At 45.3% G+C, this 26,503-nt stretch overlaps 1 protein-coding gene across 5 annotated transcripts in view; it reads right to left on the bottom strand.

Moving 5' to 3' along the window:
• LOC114850611 (interleukin-1 receptor accessory protein-like 1) overlaps positions 1-26,503 on the bottom strand; it is a 203,412-nt gene that overhangs the window by 154,522 nt on the left and 22,387 nt on the right. For 2 of the 5 annotated variants that reach the window (XM_029142343.3, XM_029142350.3), the window contains exons 1-2: positions 19,461-19,972; positions 6,413-6,506 (exon numbers count right to left, since the gene is read on the bottom strand). In XM_029142343.3, coding sequence (XP_028998176.1) covers positions 6,413-6,494 — 82 coding nt within the window. In that variant the 5' untranslated portion in view covers positions 6,495-6,506; positions 19,461-19,972. Of the gene's footprint in view, positions 1-6,412; positions 6,507-8,271; positions 8,444-19,460; positions 19,973-26,503 lie in introns of those variants that run through there. The other 3 variants (XM_029142344.3, XM_029142347.3, XM_029142349.3) reach the window with 2 other exon arrangements.

The raw sequence follows: 26,503 nt of genomic DNA, 5'->3' as shown, positions 1-26,503 counted from the left end.
TCCAATAATGATTTTAGTATGAGGCCTCTACAGTATGTATTGCTTTAATTATTTTAAGACTGAGACGCTGCCCTGGTTCCCCAGACTCCAGGATAAAGTTGCCAATCGATGGCAGCAATAAGCCTCACTTCAAATGCACAGGATGTAAAGGTGAGACAGAGCGACAGTCAAAGGCGGGCAGGATGACAGAAAGACTCAGCAAGGAGATGGCGGAGGAGGCGGCACGGATGACAAGGAGAGCCTTGTTTGCTTTTAAAAAAGGAGCATGGCAGCCATTTCAAAAGGTGACACGAGCAGGGGATCACATCAATAAACATAAAAACAGAACAACTGTGCTCAGATTGCTGCTACAGACAGACAGATGTGCACAGGCAGCGGGCGACGCAGAATCAGGGCTAGCACCCACATGGATTCATCCTGTGCTGCAGCCCCAGGTTGAAATGTGTGATATTTTTGGGTATAGTCCCATCACTGCCTCCAGGCAATTTGCATAGTACTAAGAGACTGCGGCTTCATTTCCCCCCGTGGCTCAGCTTTCGTGAGAGCCAAGCATTGAAGGAAAATTAAAATAATTTCTGGAGCCATCGCGGTTTATGTCCAAATTGCCCTAACATTTATTTCAAACGTTACTTGTTTACTTCTGCTTTTCACTGCTTCCTTTTTCTGAAGCTGCCCCCCTTTGGGGGTTTTATTTTACCATGGGAGAGTCTCTTGAAACCAAAGTCCTCTGGTTTAAACCTGAGAGACACGGTTTCTTAAATGAAGCGGTGGCCAGCCTTCTCCATGTTTAAATCCTCTTTCAGAATAAAGCTCATTATCATCCACACATATAATCTCTCAAATTGGTACCAAACGCCCCAGCTGTTAAAGTGGGCTGCACAATTTGCTAAGGAAGCCTAACATGAACAAATTATCTTCAGAAAGAAGCTTTTATAAGAGCCATAATGCAAAATACTGTATTTAATGTGGACCATGTGAAGACAAGTTGCAGTTCCAGACGAATGAACAGACCAACGTGGAAGATATACACACACCACATTTGCATGCAAGTTTAAAATAGGGCATATATTATAATATACTGTAATATATAAAACTTAAAACAAAAATATATAATTTTAATAATAATATTTAACTGAATACAAGATTTAAAAAACATTTTTTTAAGTTGTTGTTTTTTTGTTAAGTTTTTTTTATAACTGTACCTCCTAATAAAATCATTTAAATAATTACTCAAATGTTAAAGAACAGATGTGTGCAGATGTTTTCTACTACAAAATACAAGGATGAAATTATGACAAAAAAAAACTACTGTATATTTCTACAGCAGATACTGAAGGAAGTCTGAGTATTAGTTTTGAGGGAAGAAAAATAAACAAAACAAAGTTAGATCATAAATAAATAAATTAATAAGTTACTTTTAAAAATCTAATTTGAAGAATATAAACTAAAGTCTAAAACTAAAAACATGTTTCACAGTTACATGAAAAGGGTCGAGTTTGTGCACATCCTTGCCTCGATAATCAGGCACCAAGTTTAAACAATAGATTATTGATGCTAATCAATCAGTCCTTTGTTAACTAACAACATTTTCAATAACCCCCCCCCCCCCCAAAAAAAAAAAACAAGCATAGAAACAGAAATAGCATGAGCTTTAAACACCTCAAGCTCCACACAGTTCTCACCCTGCCTTTGTGGCATTTTTCTCAATTGCTGTGGTGTTGTAACATTATTACAGGTCAGGAAACAGACCACAGACTGACTGCTTCACTCATAAATCAAGTGATTGATCGTCATTCATCCCGTACGCCGGCCTGTGGCATGCGTCTCCAGCCCCAAACAGACATCCATAGTAACCCCCCAGTTGTCGAGAAAACCTATATCGGTTGCACTTGTTGAGCAGCTTCTCTCTCTCCCTCTCTCTCTCTGAGCAGCAGGAGGTAAAACAACTCCATGTGGCAAGCCATTTCATTTCTAATATCATGTGTGTGATCAATCTCCCCTGCAACGAACGGGCGGTGCAGTGGAGGCAATCATTCAACATTTGTGGCAGGTATGCGGTATTGACTGAGGGAAGATGAACCATCTCCATGCATGTGTGTCTGTGTATGTGCGGCAAAGCGGGAGGGAGGCCGAGGGAGGCCGAGGGAGTAGCGGCGGCGGAGCGGGAACCCATCGGAAAGATTTCCAAACTTAATTTCAAGCCTTTTTATCCCACGCTGTTATCATCGACAACCCAAAGTGGTGTATAATCGATCTGATGGCGCTCATTATATTTTACTATATTAATATAAATTTAACACTTTTACAAGAATCGTCTGACTTTCAGCAATTTTCACGTGTAGAGAACTGACACGGTAGAAAGGCTTGGTCCTGCTGTGCCTCATCTCTCCCTCAAGGTTCTTGTTGATAGCTTCCTGCCATATTTAACATCCTTTAATATCAATTACAAAGGCAAGTGACTTGCTGTAATTGAATCTGTGCTGTGTGCTGACGTCCCCTGTTAGGAATCACTGTCTGTTCCAATTAGGACGGGTCGTGTTATTGGTCAAATTGCAAGTAGCCCCATTAAAGCGAGGGGAGGCTCTACGCTTTAACTAAAGGTATTAATGCTGACACCCTCCCAGAGATGTGCGACGCAAAGGGTGTGAAGACTGTAAATTTAATTGACTGTCAGCGTGTCCTTGGTTCTTCATTCTTCAAGAGAGGAAGGCGAAGAAAAGGAAAAGCGTATGCATGTTGTGGACCTACTGTACCAGCAGATAAATGCACTGGGGGAGACGGATGATGAGCGGCTGCTCTCTAATAGGAACCAAGGTCCTGTTGTGGTGGCGTATTTTATTTACAGCTACTCTTCATCAGAATGACAAGTGCGGTCCTCAGACCATCCTTAATAGAAACTAGAAGCAAAGGGGGGATCCTGCAATCCATTTCTAAAGGGAAACACATGTCGCAGAACGGCACTTTACATATGCATGAGTAACAGAACGATGCATTTACAGCGAGTGAGTGTTATGGGTAATGTATTGCTCGGATTACTGGAAGACTGCGGAAAGGTAAGCGTGATTTGTCTGGCGACTCATCAACGTCGGGCGGCAAAATGGGGACTAATGGCGGTACAGCAGAGGGGAGGAGAGAGGCTGAATTCATCTCAATCAATGTCGGAGAATGGGACTGTGAATCTGCAACTGCCACCAGTGTTCACTGGGGTGATGTGCGCGGTTTTGTTAGTAGCGACTTTTCGCGAAAAATAGGGAACATTTCCTGCACTGCAGCAGCTTACAGTAAAGATTCTATTAAACAAGGCGCTTTCCTGAAAAAGACGCGATTGCTCTGATCAGAGCTATATGTCAGTGTGCACCAACCAACCATTTACAACACCTCTTTGAGTATTGTCTCGTAGCAGCTATGTTGCTTTGGGGATTGAAACAAAATTTAGTTTAGTTTTGAATAAAACCAAGGTAGACTGAATGGAGCAGGGACTATCCGGGCTCTTCTCAACAAAGGAACCACTTCAAAGAGCTATAATGCTGGCCTTCTGATTGACACGACCAGACGACAGCAGGTCCGATCCCCGAGGCAGCGCATGGATCATCGACAGGCAGCCTGTACTGTAGAACTGCGCCGAACGAGAGGCATCGCAGTAAATCCCTGTGTACAACAAAGGCGTCTGATGCCTGGGAAGTACAAGTAGCTGCGCGGAGTAAAACCCTGAATACTAAAGATGAGCCGACGCCACGAAGCTCGCAGCACAATGCAGATGAATGGCGATGCCCGTGAAGCATTTCAGTATTTAGGTGATGTTCAGCTTGTTTAGGGGCCTTTGAAATGCATGCACGTGTCCTTTTTATTCTATTCTGAAGTCGGGCCTGCCACAAGTCATTCTCAGTAACCTCCGAAGCTCCTTCTCCCTCTGATTGTAATCCATTTTCAGAGGTGAAAAAAAGAATAACTGCATAGTTATTACTTTAGAGAGGGTAAAGTGAGACCTTATGCGAACTCTCGAGTTTCTATTTCATATCAAATAAAGCGCAGCTGTGTGGCGCGCAGAAATGGGATTCTGTTCTATTCAGCTCCCACCAAGTAACCAAGCGAACCCTCTTAGAGGGTTTCTCTCACCGTACAGCGCAGTACAGGCGGCCAACAAGGGCGCTCAGGTGTTTATTTCAAAACAACAGCATCACTACAAGGAGGAACACCTTATCTTGGCAAAAGCACCGGGAATGGACCTAAAAGGTTACACGTCTAATACAGTCATGTACAGAGAACTCTGGTGTGGTCCCCCTCGGTTTAGGTTTGGTGAGGTGCAGCCACAACCATGTCCCTCTATGAACTACAGTGGATTCCGTACAGTACAGTGGCAACAGCAATACTGTAGTGTATCAATTTGGGGACAGTCCGAGCATAACCAAAGTGCAACAACATTAATTTGGTTTTGTATGTAAAGGTCACAAACTCCTCACACTCCTATACGGATGACAGACTCAAACAAGAATGCAATGCAAGACAGACCACTGGAATGCACCGTGGATGGGCATTGTACATCATGGATTGACAAGATACAACACTATGAGTCACCAAAAGTGCGATTTTGCTTCAACGTTTAACTGGATGTGCTGCATTAAGCAAAAAAAAACCCACACATAATTAAACTGTTCACCCAAGCATTCAGGCCATATCAGCATTCTAACAAAGAGAAACCGCGGTGGGAAGACAAATGGATATGTTCTCCTACATATGCATGCTGAGGATTAGTATGGCAGATATGCATTGTATGTTTTTGCGCCGTTCCACCCCAGGTACAAATGCAGACCAAGCATAACTCAGAGACTGCTGTTTTGAATTTAATCATCTACAGATAATAGCCGTGCACAGGCGGCGATGTTCAGAGGTTCCCAGAGGTCGCGTGTGTGTGTGTTTACGTGTCGGCCTTGTGAAAAGGAAAGCAAATGAGATTTATTAGCCCTGAGGGAGTCAATCAAGTCACTTAGTTATCTTTAATGGGCTGATAGCTTGGATTGTTTACAGTGAGTTTATTTGAACAGAGCTACAAAAGTCTGTTTAACTCAATAATCTCCTAACATATTTAATTATATTGTCATTTTATGTTAAACATCATCAAACTATGGAAGCCCAAGTGCAAATAAGGGTTTCTTGCTAAATCAACCTGCCTCAGACTAAGACGTTCACCTTCCTGCCCTCACTAAACGCAAGGCTGTTAAAAGCTGACTTTCAGTGCCCTGAATCTCTTTTTGCACCTGTGCTTTAACGTGCAAACAACTTGGGCCCTAATAAAGCCGTACAATTGAGGCGAAGAAACAAAGGAGTGGGGTCTGGCACGACCGGGGAAGGGGGGGGGGGGTCATTTATCAGCGCGAGCGCTTCAAATCCTTGCCCCAGGTAATAGCTGGGGAAGCATCTGAGGAGATGGCCCGCAGGGACTTCTGCTGGAAAAGCAGAAAACTCTTTGATCAGCCCTGGGCGATTCCAACACCTCTGACTAATATGCATGAGTAAAGCCCAAACGCAAGCAGCCTATGGACAGTAAATAGATCAGATTGGCCCGTTCCGTGTTAGTCCACTCACATGTTCCTCTATGATCTAGTAGAGTAAATTATTTAACATTATGTAACAAAGTCCACGCCATATTTATATATTATAGAAAAATTCCAGACCTTTAAGGCCACAGTTAAACTTCACGATGTGAAGCGCTTCATGGACCCTGAAAGTACTGTTCATTTGTTCAGCCACTCACTCGCAGCTCGTCTTTAACCTAGGACCCAATTTGAGGTATGCACATAATAATACAAGTCTCTGAACCAAGATCACTGGCTCGGCTCCTCTTTGCAATATTCCAGCACTAGTAATGAGCAGCAATCGCCGTATCTGCAGGCTACGTTTCATGAGAACTGCAGCAAACAGCATGAAAATCTAATCTAAAGCACAGCTTTGTGTTCTCTTAAGTGATTAAGCCGTATGTTTGCAAGCAAAGCCTTGAAGAGCAAACAAGTCAGCACTCTTATAATCTTGTGCGGTAAATTAAAACAGGATTACGACATGCGATCCAGTCCGAAATGAGAACAATTACACACAATATTTTTATCATGACTCACTGAACTGTGTGACAGTGGGTGCAAAAATGAAGTTGTTAAGAGACAGCGGAGCTCTGTTTCTTATCATGACGCGGCGTCTTGAGCTGAGCGGCACAAGGCCGTGGGATCCCCCTGCCGTCGACTTAACACCGCTCGTGCTCTCGGGCTACAGGAAAGCCTTGAAATCTTCATATGTTCCAGGGAATAACTGTACCACTTAATAGAAATGTGGATGCGGCGAGTGGAGCAGACGCTGGCGCTGCCCCTCGCTGTGTTCCACTAGGACAGAATGAAGACGCAGTGGAGGTAAGAAAACAACTTACCTGAGCCTCTTTTCGACACCACTTTCAGGCAATGGACCGCGATGGCATGAAGCAGAAGCAGAAGAGGGATGGGGGCTTTCATTTTTTACCAGTCCTGCAAGAAAACCAAACCTCCAATTATTATTCCGCAGTACACTGGGGCAGGCTTGTGAATGCACATGAATATTCTAAAGCCAACATAAAACACTATTTTTTTTTTTTTGCAGCAGGCAATCCATCAAATCGTGAGGAAGAAAGAAACCTGGAAGTTTCAAGCCAATAATTACAAAGTTTTCTAAGCCCTAAGGTCATCTGGGAAAGATTCTGCACCTGTATGTGCATGTTATTTTCTCCAAAGCCTTTGTCTGCCTGTGCTTTGTTTATACCAGTGTCTCTTCAGGGACTTACTGTATAATCAGGCACTTGATGATACAAATGTCAAGATGCATCTCTATCAAGGCGAACCTGCTGCCTGCTGCTTTGTCAACTACCTACAACAATAACGCAATCGCTCCTAACCAGCGCCACGCAATCAGGTGTCCAAGTAATCAGTTCACTTCTGCCTCTACACGTGGCATAAATATTAGTCGAAGGCCTTAACAATTTGTTTTCTCTGTGACTGGTGAAATGAACTGCAGCTGAAATTAGTCATTATGAAAAATAATAAGGCTGCAACGTGGGAATTGTATCCTTTACCTAATAACGATGGCAGCTTCAGGCAAAAATATGAACTGAAACTTTTTCCAATATGAAAAAAAAGAGACAGTTTTCAAGTTAATGGCGTTTATTCCAACATGGCCGGTAGCTAAGAGCACTCCTCGCTGACAGACCTGCTCATTGACTGCATAATTCTCTGTGTTGTTAGGCTACCGAGGAATCTCTCAGCCACAGGCCAACCTGGCATCCCTGCTATGCCCCAGCAACATTCCCACGTAGCCTCCGACAATGCCGCAACTGGCATTTGAGACGCGGCAGAGAGGCTCCAAGCGTGTTCGTCAGGAGGCCTTTGAGAGGAAACCCTGAAAAGCTACAAAAAACCCAGAGACGCTCAACGAGCCGTGAAAACCTGGCCTTGAGCCGAAGATGGCACCTCCGCCATGTCCTCCCAGTCAAAAAGCCTATTGTTACTGGGCGGTTCCGACCAAGAAGCTGCACGTCACCACACAAAAATCTTATCTTTTTAATTAGCTCTGCATGTTGGGCAACATTAGCACAAAAGCTCCGGTGTCTTCCTTTTTCGCTTGAACAGGGAGGAAAGGACTGAATCACCAGTTCTGCTCAGTATCCCTTCAGCTCTCAGTGATCTCCTGGACTGCTAAACATCAAAGCAAACACTTATCACTGGAAAGGTTAAAAACGTGCTTCTGCAACGTAGGATTATTAATTTCTTTCTCTTTTTTTGTTGTCAGCGACTCCAGTGATGAGCAAATACAAAAAAAAAAAAAAAGTGTTGGGCTCTCTGATCATACACCCTGCCGATATGCACACCCAAAGCAAAAGCTGTGGCTTATGGGATTAAATATATTAAAGAATCACACATGGAGACATGACACAATGTTTTGCTTCAGTATAAGCCTGTGTTCAGCCCTTGGGAGGAAAATGGATCCAGAAGTGATGTTACACAAAGCAGTTTCCAAGGTCGCTCACCTCACCGTGGTTTTTCCCAAGGTTAGCTGGAAATACATGTGCTTTTCAAGCGCAATGGAGTATGGCTATAGATCTAAAAAGGATCAGTACAAACGAGGAATGGTAGCGAAAAAAAAAAGTGTTTCCTGCTTTACAAAGACTAAATAGCTGTAACTAGGGCATGTTTGGCATTCTGGCTTGGAAGGCACGGTCACAATCCTGAGTTCAGAAATGATTAATTTTCTGCCAATCACCTAATTCTGTCACTTGAGCAGAGTGGCGTTCGAGTCGTCGATGGTGGTTGTGTGGGGGAGTTGAAGCGCTGCTGAAGACTTGAAGCCTGAGGGAAGGAGCTGCCCCGCACTCGACACTTCCTCCCGTTTGCCTCGCCAGGCGAGCAGCAGGGTGAACACACACACACACACACACACACACACACACACACACACACACACACACACACACACACACACACACACACACACACACACACACACACACACACACACACACACACACACACACACACACACACACACACACGCTGGACTCGATGATGTCCTTAACTGGTCTGTAGGCTCTGTGCAGGCGTCTCATCTCCCAAATGCCGCCCAGTGATACAAATATGATGCTCTCGGTCTATTTCATCATCTACTGCCCATGTTGAGCCTCGCATGTGTGGTGCCTGGCTGTCATGTGGATACTGTAAATTACCTCCCTGTTGAAGTTTGCGAAAAACATGGAGCACCGAGTACTAGTAGTGTTTCCCCAACGCTTCGCACAAGAGTATCCAAGCTGTCTGTTATGTTGGTGGGGAGGATACAGAGTCCAATTATACAAGGCAAGGCTGTGGAGCTTGTCAAGCATCATTCAGACATGGGTGTTGTTATTTTCAAGATGAGAGGTCTGAGTGGACACGACGTCTTCTGGGTGCGTCAAATGTGATGCGGTTGGCGATGTTTGCCACGCTGGACCTCCGTAACGATGGGGCCGAGAGCAACGGGTTGGTCACCGTTGAACCGAGAATCCTCCCTGTGATAGTGATGTGTGGAGTGTGTGTTGGTTTTTGATACGAGTCTATGCTTCACATTAAAGCACCTCTTTGGCGCGTCAATGTCAGACTCTCCTGAGGAGATCAAAGTTAGAATAGAAGGTAGGGTGCTCATGTAGCAGCCAGATTTTTGCATTTAATTCAATATTGTGCAATGCATATCCTTGTTCCTTAAGACTGCTTCTTTCTGTTCCAATAGTTTCAGATTTGATTTTTGAAGTTAGAGGTTTGTGGCCACCAAGATAGTTTGAGGAGGGGCAATGCATTTCTGCTACATGTTCCCCAAATAAAAACCACAGTACATGGGCTGCATTAGACTCTGATTCAGCTTTCATTTTCCACCACAAATACCAATAGAGCTGTTTAAGAAGATGATTGATGAAATTAGCTACTCAAGGGCTTATCAAGGTCAAACAGTCAATTTGTTATCAGTAATCACGAGAAAGGGTGTCAATGTATTATTGTCACTATCGCCTTACTTCTTGGCAGATGGTTATTAGCTGGTGAAAAGTGATAGATTCAGTGTGGCTGTCTAACTGTCAAAGATATGATCAGGAACACAATGGAGCAAGAAAAAAAAGCAAGGAGAGTGTTCCTCCCTCAACAAATGAATGGATGCTGGATGTCCAAAACATATGAAAGGTTGGAAAACATCCCTTAGAAGCGTCGCGATGAAAGCCGATGCTGTCAGGCGTCTCATAGCGCGAGAAGCTCATCCAAAAGGTGCTGTCACCTGCCTCTCAATCTCTGATTGTTTTTTTCTGCTCGGTCTTCCCTCCCCGACGCTTTCCTTCTCTGCGCCCTCATCCAAAATTCAATTACTTTTGAGGAGGGTTCAGAAAGAGAAATGGGGCACTCTCTCGACACTCCCGGGGCTTCAAGTTCGCCCCGAGGAGCGCATCTCGCCCTCGCGCAAACAATTTTAGCAATTGACGACGGAGGCCGCGCTGCTTTACTACGGCTCGCCAGACGGATATTGAGATGATGATTTATTCCGACCTCTCATTTCAAACCTGTCTTGGCCTGTCACACATTTCCTGAGGGGACGCCGCTGTTACCTGATGTTTCTAGATGGCCCTCTGCGCAGCATGCTACTCGTGTCAGATACAGTACACGAGGGCACCGAGATCAAGTAGCAACAAATCATATTCATATAAGTGTGTGTCTGTACACGCCTTCTTGCCACCACCACTCTCCTGTCTCCTCACAAACACCAGACCCACCATGGATCTGTACAGTGCTCAGGGAGTTAACAATACCGTTAGTGAGGAACACTTTGAGCCCTTCCACCCTTGGATGACGCACACATACAGTACACCCACACAACTCTGCTCTCCTCACTGAATTATTCCAGTTTTGATTATCTAATAACCCCGCAACCGCACCATGTTCTCTATGAGCACACAGAAAGTGAAAAGAGAACGAGGCCGCCTCTCAAATATAGTCGACGTCTCTAAACGTGCTCTGCGATCGACTTCGCGCGCTTCTGCTGCCTTAGTGTAAAAATATGCACAGCTTATTTCTTCCCTGGCAACAGTGAGGGAAAAGGAAATCAACGGCTCGATGCATCAAGAGCAAAGTCAACAGATGAAGAGGAAAAACAATGAAATGCAGATAGTGAGCAGCAACATTATGTAATAACGTATGTTTGTCTGATACAGTAAACAGCAAAACAGACGACATCCTTTTTAGGAGAATTGTTATAACTATAGAAACAGTCACATTTTATCTACTGACTTCAACATCAAGAACTTGATTATTATAAACCTACAATATGATGCCACCATTTAAGTTATTGCGTAAACACAGGAAGTGAAATTCTAAATCTGAACTTTGTTAATTTACATCAGGTTGCAACTGGTTCTAATGAAAACTTACAAATTCAATATTAATAATTTTTAATTTTAGTGATAAAATAAAATATGAATGGGGTGGCGTGATGGTGCTGTGGTTGGCAGTGTGGCCTCACCATTACCCCTGGTACTAATACAACACGCAGACCTTTGCACTGAAGGGTTAATCAAGGTCAAAGGTCATCTTTCTAACTAAATGATAGAAATGAATTTCCTTTCACAAATCGATCTTAAATATTTGAGTCATTTGGTCTCAAGCATTAGTAAGTGGAAGCGAGGGTGTCCCAGGGAAGAACAACATTATATCGAACACATAATTTATAAATTTGGGGTCTTGCTCTTGGAGGCTGTTAGCCATCAGTCAGGTTGACAAAATCCCCTTTCAGTGAATTCTATGGACACACACACACACACACACACACACACACACACACACACACACACACACACACACACACACACACACACACACACACACACACACACAGTCTGTGCAGTCACGTCCAGTTCTTAGTCACATTCCCTGAGCTGCCTGCTAACGAGATTCTTTATCCTGCCTGGCTGTCAGGGAAATAAGGATGACATTAAATGAACAGAGCCCTCTCTTCGGATATTCCAGGCCAGGGCTGAGAGGACTGAGAGAGCAAGCCTGCTGGAATCACCGAAAGGAAGGAATAAATGGGAAAAGACAGGATGAACAAATGGGGGAATCGGGAGGACAGAGGAAGGAGGCTACGAGACGACGACCATACGAGGCACTAAAGTGTGCAGAAGCTGGGGGCGATTACGGAGGATACAGAATCCCATGCAAACTAACATCCCGACATCGCAGTGTTTACGTTTTATTGAGCTAACAGCCTCCATAACTGTCGCCAAAAACATCTTGATGTGATTTAAAACACTAAGCGTTCACACAACACTGACAATTATTGGGAACGTCAAAGCGCTGTTTGCTCCCGCACAGCTGCTGCAGGCACTGAAGATGCCATTCAGTCGAACTGTCAAATCAAATGTGCATTATTTGATATCAGATCAACATGACAACAGCAGATCTCACATTGAAGAATTCAAACCAGCGACGATGCGTCTTCCAGCGCTGTAGCTCACGCCGTGGCAGCAGCTTTACAGCTAAACCGCTCCAAAACGCCACAGAACAGACGTGTTATCTAAAAATAAAGCGCACTTTACTCCTAATGCAGCTCTATAGGAAGCCCCCCCCCCGTCGCCCCCACCTCCACCGCAGCCGCACCGGTGTCACTCAAACCGCAACGCGGTCAGAGTTCAAAGTGTGACACAGGATTCATCTTGAGAGAAAGTGTGCGGTAGGTGGGAGTGACACGTGTAAAACCCCCGGCTGCAGGGCCGCCTTAAGTCTAACATTAGCTGCGTCTATCTTTAGCAGCAGTAGGTGTACTTCAGAGAAACGTTCTCCGCGCTAAATAAAATGAAAATTCATCAAGCGGAGTTTGGGACTTCCAGTGGCAACGATGAGCCGTTCGCCGGCTGTAGCGCTTCTCATTATCTCCCTCGCACACAACCTCCAACACGCCGTTTTCACTCCACACCTAAATTTAAATCTGTGCCACCGAGACTGATCTCCCGCTGAACCGAGCAGCTCTACAGTATGTTAATGCTATCCGTCCGAGAGAATCGTCTTCAAGGAGCTCCGATTTTAAGAAAGTAAGGAAAAAAGAGGCATATATTATTGTCCAACAGTAGGGAAAGATTTCACTGGATGCGTGTGTTTTTTTCCTGTTGGGCCGTGAAGGAAACAAGATGGTCGACATCGTCTGGTAAGACGAAGCAGCCTCCTGCAGATTAAAGGGAAATGTGTACTGTAACCACAAAAACGGCCGACATAAATGTTCTAAAGTATAAAGATGTTGAAAGTAAAAGTGAAAAATCATGCCCTGACAGATTCCGTAATCTGCCAAATAATTTCAGCTGAACGAACGGTCTGAGCAGCGGAACTGTGGGTAGATTTAAAGGGCGGCGAGAGCGGATTGTCAGATTATTAGCACAAGTTAATAAACGCCTACCTTAAAGCAGCTATAATCATTAAAGCTGCTGAAGATTTATCTTGCAGATTCTTTTTTTTTTTTAATCAAATCAACAACTAGGGAGAAGCAACTCAAGCCAAGAGCGCAAGACAACGCAACAAAACACACAATCCAACCAACAGCGGGAAAACAAACAAAAGCTTTGAACAAATAATCAAAGTCGTTCCTCCAAGTGTGTTCAAATTGTGCAGTCAATTTATCTGATTCCGTGCGTCGGGGTTACACACTGCTTGGAAGTGATTCAGCTTTCATCAGTGATGAATGCACAGTGCTGAGGATAATGATGGATGTGCAGCATGTGGCTTTGGAATCACAATATACAATATACTGTAATACGGCAGGCAGAGCTATTTTTATGTGGAAATTTAAAGCTAAGTAACGTGCACCTCCCAAGTGCATACACTGCTCTTGGAGAGAAGTGCTTATATGTTATATATATTCAAGGGTTCATAACCACATTGCAAAATAGACGCAGGCCCACGCACGCACACACGCATCCATCACCGTGAAAGCTATTGGCCCGCACGTTCTTTCCGAAAATGTCCTCACACGTCAGAGCCAAACAGCCCTGCAAGCAAAAATAAACTTAAGTGCTAAAGGGAGCAGACATGCTGTAGTTACCGCTGAGAGCTTAACGGCGCAATGCAAATAAGCCTTCACAATAACAGACAACCCACATCTCCATGCTAGGCAGCCGAGATTCAATATCAGAGGACAAGGAGCGCTGCGTCCCCAGGCCTTTCCTGCAAAGTGGCCCATAAATCAAGAACCCTGTTGAGAGCTGGGCCTCCGTGGGTCTGGTCCGGCGCTCGGGCTGGGGACGGCAGCGCACCAGCCGCACCCCCAGCGCTGCGTGGAGTTATTGCCGTCATTAGCCGCGCTGGGGATTGGATTATTAATGCAAGCGTTGCGTCTGAATACGTGGGCGACGCCGCGGCTCGGGGGGGTTCAGCTGTGCATGTAATCAAACCCGATTCCGCCGCGGCCGTGTAAATACTGTACGCATGTATATACATGGAGTCACCGCTGCCGGGGTCACTGACGCCCAGCGGGCCTAGACTACACCAGCGCCGGGGTAAAACACACAGGTTAGTGCAGCTGTAAGTACTGTAGGTTCCACTAGGTCTCGTGCAGCGGCTAACGACTAATGGAGACCTGCTAATGAAGCGTCTTTTGATTTGCCTCACTATTAATCCCCCGACGTGGTTGGCTGAGGTCTTGCTCGGAGGAGGAAATATGGCGCAAACACAGTCGGGATTCCAACTGCATTCATTCATAGGCTGTGTGCAAAAGAGGCCGTGTCCATGGTTCCCACTGAAGTAGATATAATAATGTGAGCATTACCATTCAGTGAATACTTTGGAGGCGCACCATCCGAAATGGGCTTGTTAAAGGCTCTACTGAGTCCCCTGAATATCTCATCACCAGCCACTTAGAATACAGGTCAAAATGTGAATAAAGATTGGTAGTTATGATAGTGTTTTGATAACATTAGAGAGCCGTGTCTCTGCTGTTGTGCAGTTACTCGGCTAATGCATCAGCGCGTGCGATAATGTAGTCTGGGTCTCGTCTTTTTTTGTTCCTGCCAACTGGCATTGTGTGCGTGTGTGCGCGCGTGTGTGTTTTATCTCTGCACCAACGTATGGAATGCCACAACAAAGCCTCCGTGTGTGAGTAAGCACACATCCGATGAACAGAGGAGGTGAAATGGGAGAAAAAATTGCTCATTTTGCTTCCCCTGGCATGTAATTTCCATCCTCTATCCACATCTCTCTAAAAGCTATCTAAAACACATCAACTTCATCTTCCTGGGCTGGATGGGCCTCAGAGGATCACCTCCAGACGTGGCTAGGTGAGAGCGGGGCTGGGGAAGACAGGATGAAAATGCTAATTCGCTCCTCTTGCCCGTAGCGATGGGCGTCTCATTCGACGTCTGATTAAAAGGGTGCGGGACAAAACGCTCAGACTGAACATCACTTGCCTCTAGCGAAGGGAAATACGGGATATTGGGGTAATTGATCACGTCACAGGTGGGCGTTTCAACTCCTGTTTTTAGACTTGACCAACATGCGAGCTCCAGAGCATGCACCTCACCTGAACAAATCAGAAAACAAACACTATCAAAATTCATTTCATTTGAATCAACCCCCCAAACACACAAACACATCGCACAGAAGGGCCTGCATGTGATCTTCAGCAGTAATGTGAAAAGACAGCATCTGAGATGATGCTATTACCTCCTCTTTCATTGTGGTATTAAGCACTGCTCCTCCTGGACAGTGATGCCTCTACATGTAGGAAGTAAATTAAGCCAGTCCACTGTAGCAACTGCAGCCGTGTTCACATCCACACATGAAGTTGTTCAGATCCAGGTTAAAATAAAAGTGGGAGATGAATATGATTTGCAAAGGTCATTTTGGTATCTCCCTGCTGAGTATTGGCGCCAGGAGCTCAGGGGGATCAGGGTTTTCTCCCATCAGCAGGTGAAGACGGTGAGAGGTGTGCAAAGGCTGGTTACGTTTTCTGGTTCACAACTCGAGTTTGTCGTTGCCAACGTTATATTTACATCTTTTATGGACTGTTGTGTGCAAGAACGTCTTTGTACTGTAGTTCACCAGCAGAGGCGATCATATATTGTAATTTATTGTATGCAATAAAGCAAATCCTGCCGCGTCCTAATGGATACACCCACAGTCCAATATAGTAATATAACGGTAAATGCATATCATCTCATCTACAGTGTAAGTGTCACAACAGCCCTGAGTAAAAGAATTCCCCACATCACTACACTGAATTTACCAAAAGAATTAATGTTGCAATGAATTCACATTTTACTTCCCAAGTCACAACTGGTCACTTCAAGTGCCATTGATCCATTCACCCCCGTTTACAGTAGGCTGAGAAAGGAACTCAAGCTTTACTTTGTTCAACAAACAGCCCAGATGCACAAAAGCACAATTTGTTGGAGTAAAATTGCACATTTGAGAAGCTGAAACAAATATTTGATTGACAGCGTTATGTCTGAATGAGATCTGAAGATCTACTTTATTATTGAATAAATCATTAGTGCAGTAATTACTAACCAGCTAAATTATTTTATGCCTAAAATCTTTGAAAACAAACAAACAAAAGACTATTTTGTTGGTGCAACATAATGTGCAGTGTGATGGTACAACCACTAATAACTTATTTAAACAGAAAGTGCTCAGTTAATCCTGATCTGGTGTTTATCTTTAGCTGAAACAATAAATAAAAAATACTGACTGCAGCCTCATCACGTTTGGTGGATTTTACCACTTTTTTGGAGTGTGGTCATTCTTCCTCTAAAAGAAGCTTTGTGCCAAGTCCTGTTGTTATGTGCCTGCTCCACCATACTTGTCAATTCATGACGGCCGCAACAAAAATAAATAGCTTTGAATCAGATCGATGCCCAGTGATTGCAAAGGAAAAAGGAACAAGGCATGGGGAAAGAGGAATCTCATCTTCATGGGAATTGGATTTTCAAGCGCTGAAGCTGAGACCATGTCAGTTATGCATGTAGGCCACGCTTTGATACGGAGATTTAACAAGAGTCAATACGTTTGCACAACTCAAGCGAAAGACGCACAGCCAAAAGTGCACCATTTATGATATTTGCACATGCACAGGGTCACACATACACACCGACGAGTTGGGTGACCTCTCATTATGTCCGTTTCCCCCCGAGGCTGACTAATGAAACTGAATAGTACGGACTGAGGCCCCTCGGCTCAACTCCCTCGCCAACATTCTTCCTCACTAATCTTCATCAATAGCTCCAATCATTCCTCACACGGAGCCAATCTTCCACAGTGAGACAACACTTATTTCCAACCACATTAATGAACTCTTTCATTTGAAAGCCTTTGACTGCTCCCCCCTTGATTACAAACCCAAGGCCAATAGGCTTTGGAGACAGCTCCCTGGAAATTAAAAGCATCAATCAACATATGGAAAGACTTGTGATGTCATCAGACCCTTCTGCCAACTGGATAAGCATCATAAACCAAACAAGGTCAAATGCTATTTGCAAAACCTGTTGTTGTTTGTTTTAGCATTATTTAGAGCAAGACAAGCAGAGGCTGGCGTTTAAAATAGGGAAATAAAATGTCAATGTCAGCTCTTAAGAAAAGGACAAGTCCCAGCTGAACCTGGGTTTCCCTTAATTGTCCTTGAGATGTGTCAAAAACATGACCGGAGTTACCCCGCAGCAAACTGAATCCGGTGGACATGCTGTAATTCAAAACGGCATGTGTGTGCATGCGGTGCCACCGCTCACAATGGACTTAGGAACAAGAGAGAAAGCCCGGCGCAGGAAGTTCAAGGAGCTCCCTGTAGACCTGCGCATTAAATGTGAGGTGAGGCCTCCGAGATCAGGGCAGGGATACAACACCATTTCTAAAGCTTTGAGTGCTCCCAGGAGCCCGGTGGCCTAAATCGCTGTGAAATGGGAAATGTCTGCAACCAGCAGCACCAGAGTTCGCTGCCTGGCTAAAGTGAATAACAGAGGAAGAGGGACCCTGGTCCGGGAGTAAACCAGAGCCCTGCAGTCACTAACAGAGCTCCAGACGGCCAAGATGGAGGGATGTGATGGAAGCATGAGCATCTCAGTAACACTCCATTTATCAGGCCTGATATGGTGGAGTGGGCAGATGGAAGCCACTTTGAGTAAAAGCAACGTAACGGTGCGCTTTCAGTTTGCCAAAAAGAATTTAGGGACTTAGGAGAATGAAGCTCTCATCTTGGGCCACGACTCGTCTGTCAACCACCGGGCACTGCTTGTCACCTGTTTGATACCGTCATTACAGTGGAGCGTGACAGTGACAGCAACTGGACCAGGAGGACGCCACCAGGACAACGCTGCAGCAAATGTGTGATCGGCTTCTCGTGTCTTCCAGCCAAAGTCCCACATGGTTAAAGTTCAGTCTGAGGAGGGTGTGACATGAAAAACGTGACAAATTATTCAACCTCCGGTTTGGAAAATGTGTTGACACTTTTTCACAAGATGACTAAAAGATATGAATTTCCACCAAAAAGACTTTATCACAGTCCTGGCGGAAAAATACAGTTCTTACTTTGTTATTATTAAATACGGAGATTCAGTTGATGCTTAATATTCCAGCTGTATCCGTTTCAAATAAAAATTGCAGGAAGGTGTGTAAAAAGTAAAAGGGGTCTGAATACTTTCTGCAGCCATTGTAATCTCTGTCTAAATCAATTTCTGTGTGAGAGCACTCAACCCAGTTCAATATGTAGCTGCAGGGCTTCTGTTAAGTGGCCGGTGCCACTTACCTATTAATTGATGTGCGGCGAGTCTCTCCTGTCGAAAAGCTTAGCCCCAGATGTTGTAGACGAATAAAGATGTTATTAACATAACATCACTAACCAAGAAGAAATCACCTAACGCACAAAGTGTCTGGATGAAACTGGGAAGATGGTCCTTTTCAGAGGTTACTGCTTGATAAAATGGTGAAATGTGAAATTTATAAAAGACGCCAACTCGTTTGTAGATGTAAAGAGAATGGGTTTTTTTCATTAAACCAGCATCTGCTGAAACTTTACATCAGTATCAATTCCTGATTCGCAAATATGTTGAACTGGCAGAGCCTAGTGTGGCCAGAGCCAGAACAGAGCTCCAACATCCATCTGGACAATCACAAGCCATCATCCATCCAAGCACGGAAAAGAAGCTGAGGAGAGGAGAGGAAATCCTAGGAAATACTGAACAGAGGCGCGGAGACAGCCCGCTCGCCAAGCAATCACTCAGCAGAAATAATTTGAAATAACTAAGGCCGGGTTCTTCTCTCCCCTCCCATATCTCACGCGCACGCGCGCGCACACACGCACGCGCGCCCATCTTAAGGGTACGCGCGGAAAAGTCACGCGCACGCGTGCACAACCACGCAGACACCCACTGGCAGCGCTACACGGACACGGACACCCAGTCGCATCTCTCATAACACGCGCCGCTGACGCACAGGGGGTGAAACGCAAACGTTTGAGGTCGCGGCAAGAAAAACGCGCGCGTAAAATGGAGAGCTCGCGTCCGCCAACGCAGTGCTCGTGCCGCTTGGACAATTAGAGGTTTAACTGCAGATTTACAGAGGACTTCGGTAGCGCACTCGCGCTGCCGTACTGCAGCCGCGCAGTTCCACTGAGGAGAATCCGTCCGCAACTAAAGCGGAAAAAAGCGAGGAGGATTCATGTTGAACTGAAGAGAGGAGGGGAAAAAAGCGTTCGCTCCAAATGCGCATTTAAGTGTCGCATAGTAGGAAAGCGTGAATCCGTCCGTCACAGTGCGCCGGCAAGTGGTTCGATGAAAATCTGCGCCTATCAAATGTCCGTGTCATCCAAGTTAATCGTGGGAGTCGACAAACTGGGTTTGAACACGACAAAGGAGGCAGCTTCAGCACCTGACCAACTTTAGACGCGTGAGGACGGGAAAAATAGGCTCGACTCACCGCAAGCAGTTTCCAGATAGATCGTGCTACTCTGCCGTCAGTTCGGATAGCCCCAGACCATCACGATGAATCAGAATGTCTTCTTGTCCACGGGAAGCGGCAACGGCATCAAAACAAGTTGTGAAATATCCCAATCGAGAAATAGTCCACGAAAAAAGGCAGAGTCTGTTCCAAAATCACATAGTGCCAATCCTGGCTGGCGAGACCCGCGTCACGAGAACACCTGCAGCCGGCCACTTTCAAACAGCGGGAGGGGAGAAAACGAGGAAAATCATGACAGTGATCAGAGGGACGCTCGCCACATCAATTAAAGGCAATGCTGGAGACAATTAGTCAGTCTGTCCCGTTAAAGCAGTTGCTCGGGCGCCCACTTCCACGCGACGCGGGCACGCGAGCACATCTCCGAGCAGGACCGCATGAGCGCAAATTTCCAAAGTGACGCGCAGGAACGGACGCACCAGACGCAGCCTCCCTCTCGCTCTCTCGGTCTCCCTCAGAGTGCCGCTCCGTCGACGCGCGATGCGGCAAGCGCGCACACGCGAGCCAAGGCAGCACGGGACATGACGGCACTGCCGACAAAATAAAATCATCCGTAAAAATGTTCACAAACATTTATCGTGGCTATGATTTTGGACTTTGGCGGCACCAACGTTATCATTGCAATAAAGTGTTTAGTCCATAGAAATGGGTTAAATTGCCTTTGTTCCTTTGTAGTTCTTCATGAGGCTGTTCGCGAGTTTCTATTAAGGGCTTTATTTTGAAAAGCCACAGAAGCACGGCGTCTGTGTCCCGTCTGACTTGACAGCGGCACCAGCGCGAACGCTTCGTGTCAGACCTGCGTTCTTCGGAAGTCTTTATTATTGACACGGCGAGCTGACGAATCTTATTCTCATTTGGCGGATATTTAGCGAAATTATTTCTCAGGCTGGGAAATATTTTCACCGGCCTATGCAGTAATACAGCGCATAGACCGGCGGGCTATGGAGAGCTGCTTCAGTCCGAGGACGGAGCACTGCCGCCCAATGGAAACGAAAGACCAGGGCTGAAATTCACCGTAAAACATTCGTCTTAACAAGTCACTGTGTCTAAGCGGGTCACTCACAAGCACAACCCAGTGCAGTTATCATGGGCCGAGCTGTTGCACAGTTTACCTGCTGTTCGTGATAATGAAGAATTGATGTCTGTTATGTTCAGAGCATACATATTTACATTTATGACTCCTTAGCATCATGTTACTTGATCTAATTACATTTGGTGTAGGAAACTGCGCAAACCAAAACGAATGACGAGATTTGAGTGGATTTCAACAGGTGAGAATGAATTTAGTGTGGAGCACCTGCACCGTCTAAGAGGCACTGGAGGAGTATTTTGGATGTTGTGAAAGGGAGCAGGCTGACAACAGGTTTACAAAGTGTACCTGGAGTGGGGCCAGTGCTACAGAATGTGGTGTTTATGAAAGTAATCATATTTTCATTACATCATAAACAAAGATCGATCTGCGTCACTGACAAACAGCCTCTGGAGGATTCCACTTTCACGCATAGGTGGAACTATTAAAGCACGGTAGCTACATCTGACCACATCAGTATTCGTTCCCATGTGTCAATATTTCAAAGCCTATTTATCCTGTTCCATATTAACTACAGAATAAGATGGATGGGAAAAGTCCACTGAAAAGCCTGAAAGAATTTCGATTTGTACAGCTGCAGTGGTGCCGGCATTCATGAGCAACCAAGGACTCGCATCCAGCGAGCGAGAGACAAAACCCTGCATCGCCAAAGATGATGAATGGACAATAAGGCTGTCGAGAATTCCTTTTTTTTCCTTCTCGGAAACTGCGAAGGTGCGGTACAGATTAGGGGCTCGTAGGTAAACAGGCCTCCCTGCTGGCCAGCCAGGCCACAGGAAAGGGGCTGGTTTGATTCCCCCTCACTGGGCGACTCCTGTCAAGACTTTGGCCTCCTGCACCGCGGCGCTGTGAGGCGAATTACGATGAGGGGGGGCGGCTTTTCAGAGGAGGAGGAACCACCCTCCTCCGACCGAAGATGTGCACTTGTGAGCTCTCTTTGTCATATGCAGAGCCGGACTTGAATAGAGGTTCCTTGATGAGCAGAGAAGTGGACAAACACGGCATTGATCCCTTCCTCCTATCGGAGTTCGCTACTCGCACATGGCCTCAACTCAACTGTCCCGTGATTGTTTGCTGCACTTTTCCTACTGGTTGGAGGATTTAAGTCACAGTGTAAATAAGTTATTAAACCACTGGCGCAGCTCCGTACCCATTGACACCTTTACTGATATATTACAATAAGTGGAAAAGAGTTAAAAATGACATAAATTGAAGCTCTGGTTTTCAAAGTTATAATAAAACAACTGAAACTGTTTTGTTGTTAATTTCTAAAGAATTAACATTTAATCAGAAATTTTTCCATAAGTGCTGAGTACCGGACCTGCGCCCAAAGAGGCAGCGTTATTCATTGCAGAGGTAGCTAACAGCTAATGCTAGTGTTATTCACTGCAGAGGTAGCTCACAGCTAATGCTAGCTTAGCGTCAACGCTGAGAAATGTGCAGCTGCAGAAACAAGACAGAAGAAGCAAAGCCCCAAAGGTAAGGAACTAAAGCTGATATTATGGGTTTTGGTTCTCGAAAGGTAATTACTTTGTGAGTCATCCTAGAAACACGCGTTCTACTGTATGTGACTTTTAGGGTTTCTTCAAATGCAGTGACTTTGTTTTTGGGGGCAGTGAAGCCGCATTTCCTGCCCCGCTTCCTCAGCCTCATTCGGTCTGGGAGCGATAATCAGACATCGCTTTGCAAGATGGACCGTTTTCAGAGAGGGCTACAGACCTAATTGGGGTAATGAGGTCACTGGAGGAAGCCTCCAAGCCCTTCTCCCATTACTGCCTCCCCAACTCCGAGCGGCGAACGGGACCTGGCGGCAAACACTTCAACATGGCAGTTATTACAACGCACCACGCCGATTAACAAAGCGCGAGCCCCTATTAAACTAATAATGCATGTTTTAAATTTGTTCCAGTGCTTGAATAATGATGCACGGTGGTGTGGACAGAAGGTGCGTCTGAGCACAGAGGACGAGCTGATACACCAGCGAACAGCGTCTGATAATAGGAGGACGTAACCTTTCTGGCAGAATGCTGAGTGTGTGGAGTTTTAGGGTGATGTCACCGCACAGCTGATGCATAATTCACCTCTTGTTTCAGATTCAGATCATCTCCCTTGAAAAAACAGATTTACTGAGCTTGAACCTGAAGCATTAATGTGTCACACTAAATCCACAGTGCTCCCGCTGAGGCACGTGTCCTGGACATCTTCACGTCCAAAATATTAAAAAAGGGTCTTTTGCAGCATCAAGAGGTGTTTGTTTTGTGCATTAAACACACAAGGAATTTCTTGTGGATCCAGCACATTCAGCCTCGGTTATGTCTCTTTCAGCATGTGAGGGGAAAAGCAGCACATCAGGTGTTGCAGGGTCCCAGCGGACTCCTGCTGCCGCAAACAAAACACAACAAAAAAAAAAACAGACCAGACAATTTGTGACAGTGGAAATGTTTGTCATGTCAGCTGTGGGAGTCCATTTATTTCATCCAGCGTGGCGCAGTCAAGACGGACTCTTTGTTTCGGGCTCTCGTGGAGCTAGCGGAGCATCAGGAAGACGACGCTGGTCTGGTTCGTCTCTGCTACGCTGAGCCGCGTTAGCGAAGCCCCTTAAAAACAGCCATAAAGGCACACGTTCAGAGATGTACAACAAAATCCCACCCGGACCCGTTTCCTCCCCAGCAGCACTCAGCCTTATGTAAGTATGAGAAAGTCAGTGAACTGACTACCTAAAAATAAACAGCTCTATGCGCTGGCAGAGGTAAGTCTGGTTGCAGATATTTTTATAGCCCTCCTGGCCTACATCTGACAGCACAAATGGTAATTCTTGTCAGGGAGCCACTATTGACTCTTAATGTAGTTTTCATTCTCAGGCTTGCTTCAATGGCCTTGTTCTCACTTGCCTAAATTAAATAAACAAAAAGGGAGAACATTGGGGTAAACTGCCCCTGACTAAACACACCTGAAAACGGGGCTCTCTGTTCGCGTCAAAGTAAACTGCAGCCTCAGAATCAAGCAAACCAATTAACCCATGGCTATTACAACCATAAAAACAATGAATAAATGGAAGCATTCATTCACACATTCATACAAAAAAAGCCACTTAGTGTTTGTGTTCTTAATTGATATGAACTTTCAAGCTGCCAGAGTTCCAGGAACTGGCTCGTACCCAAACTCCAGCTGAAGTCTGTTTTTAATTGGGCAGCACCAGTCTAATTAAACTAATTATAGAACCAGGAGCAAAGTCAAGTCCAAGACAACAAACTGCAGAGGCGACGGCCTCTTCCTCGGCCGCCCAACACTATCCAACCTTACCAGCGTAAAAAGAAATCACGAGAAACTGAGACAAAGCTTCTGCACTTAGATGGGAGATGATGAAAGCACCGATCAATGTTTGAAGCTCTCCGTGCAGCGTTTTGTACTTTCTACCACAAAGCCTATAAAATGCTGGAAAGGTTGGCAACCTGCTCATGTTTCGACTGAAGAAATGACATCGAAGTAAATGTTGATATTTCCAAAATGACAATTGCACATTCAAAAGGAATCTTTTGTTAGATACTCTAAGAAAATCTAATGCAAAATTTTATTAAATACATGTACAGTCAGTACATGCGTGTCTGCAAACAGAGCCTGATATACTGTATGTTCATAACAGCCAACTGGACATGTTCAGTGTCAATCTGTTGTAAGATGCATTATAATACAGTCTGTATTACACTGAGGGACTTGGCTTCTCTCTAAATGTTAAATGGCTCCAGATTTCTATTTACAGTAGCTTTCTAAAAAAAAAAAAAAAAAAAACGCTTAGGATTCAATGAGGCCAAGCGTCTGAAATGAAGTGGATGAGTGACATTATGCTTCTGCACAGGCTTCAAAGCCAAGTGATGCTGGCATTTATGTGTGCGATGGAACGTGAACGCACCGGATCAGATCTGCGAACATTTTCCTGCGCGTTTCCCCCGATACGTTGTTTGGAGGATAATTGAATAATCGGAATAATGAGCAACTCCCCGTGAGCTTCGCTGGGCTTTGTAGTGGCGACCAGATGATCCAGGCCGTGCACCTTGATTTGTGAATGACGCATCAAGACGACCAATCGAGACGCGGGGCGAGCTCAAACAGAGCGGCCCGCCTGCCCGCTGACATCACGCTTCACCTAATTAATGGAAAAAGACGCCGGTGGCCACGTGTGCTTGATGTGAAAGCTTAGATCATATTTCAAACGTGCAGCTCGAGATAAAACAAGAAAGGCTCTTTAAGATTGCTGTGGAGGTAAGAGGCTGCAGGAACAGGGAGCTTTAGAGACGGCCACTGTTCTCAGTGGCAAACAGTAGCGGTAACAGCCTGGTGGTGGAGGATTAGAATAATGTGGGCATTTTATGTAGCTAATAAATGACCGTTCAGCTGCTGTTTCCTAAAATGCATCATGCCTCCCACACTGCTGGCAGGAGAGCGTGATCTTACCTACTGCTCAGTAGGGCTGCATGGGGGAGTGCCATGTTCTCCTCCGTGTGTGTGAGGAACAGGATTAGCCAATTTCAGGCATTATGCAGGGCATATATCACCCCTGTGAGACTGTCAGAGATGAGTAAGAGCCACTGATTTGTTTTGGCGTACGTGTGAAGAGGTGGGTAACGTTACTTCATCTATTTTAGCGACGCCTTCTTGTCATTCTCCTGCTCCTACTGTACAGGACTGTTGTCCCACAGCCAAAATCCCCGTAACGCTCTAAATAAAGGCTGTTAGTCAGATCTGGACAATGGGCGATTCTTTAGCAACTAGCAAGAAGTGGGAGAGTACGCTCACTGCTCCTGACACATGATCTAAGGAGCTTTTCATTAATTATTGTAATAACTTATTCTTCTTGTGTTGTGACGAAAGCCCTGAACTGTTCACATTTAATCATATTTCATTTACCAATTATCCTGTAATCTGATCCAACTCTCTAGTCAAACGATGTAATGATATAGCCACAGTGGCCTGTCACCACCCTTAGGTCAGAGTCAGTAAGTCAAAAGCGCACAGACAAGCTGCTGTAGCTTGTATACGAATCCACTGTAAATATTCTTGCTTGTTATTCACACATTTGCTGCACACAGTTGTTTTACAGTTGCTACTGTGGCCGTTCCGCACCCACTGCAGCACTCAGCCTCCATGTTCGCGCAGAGCAGACACCACCACTTATTTAACACTTAGTCAGAAAGCCTACAAATACTCAACAATGAGTAAACCCTGTGTCCATTAATTATAGCGTGTGCAGCGCGGCACGTGAAAAACACTATTCTTAAAATTATTCTGCAAGGCTGAGCACCAAACAGTCTCGCCTGCGCTACCAGGCTGCGTTTTTGTTCCTTGCTTAATGGGGTCCTGATTCATTTGGACTTCGGCTCATATATTTCTAAAAGGGAGCTTTTTATGGCGCCCGCATCATCACAGCTGAAACTGAACGCGCCTGTCCCGACCCAAGGCCCCTCACGAGTCCGACAGAGCCGCGATCTGTAATTTGCTGTTTCCCCCGAGAGATAAAGGTCACAATAACTTTTACTGAATCAACACACCGCCAACGGTCTCTGAAACTAGGTGAAGTCCTTTCCAATACAACGCTTGCTTCAACCAACTGCCCTTGAAACAGACAGATCGAGCCTTCAATAGCGCAGCCTTTTACCACATTTCCCAGGGGTATGATTACGGATAAGACTCCCCACAGGCTATTCCGAGTGAAGGGCGGATGAGGCAGGGAGGCCTAGCATATGGTCCGACTACAGTTGAACTAATTGGTTACAAAGCCCACTCCAAAAGACAGATTTTTTTGTATGCATATGTTAAAGCCACCGTAACACATGAAAACAAAGTCGGACAGACGCAGTGTAGCCGAAGATCAGACGAAAAAAAACCCTCTATTCATCACTTTGTGGCAGATCTTGGC

The sequence above is a fragment of the Betta splendens genome, chromosome 2 (assembly GCF_900634795.4).
Source record: "Betta splendens chromosome 2, fBetSpl5.4, whole genome shotgun sequence".
Lineage (NCBI taxonomy): Eukaryota > Metazoa > Chordata > Actinopteri > Anabantiformes > Osphronemidae > Betta > Betta splendens.
The sequence above is the reverse complement of the archived record's forward strand: the minus strand, read 5'-3'. Positions and strand labels throughout refer to the sequence as shown.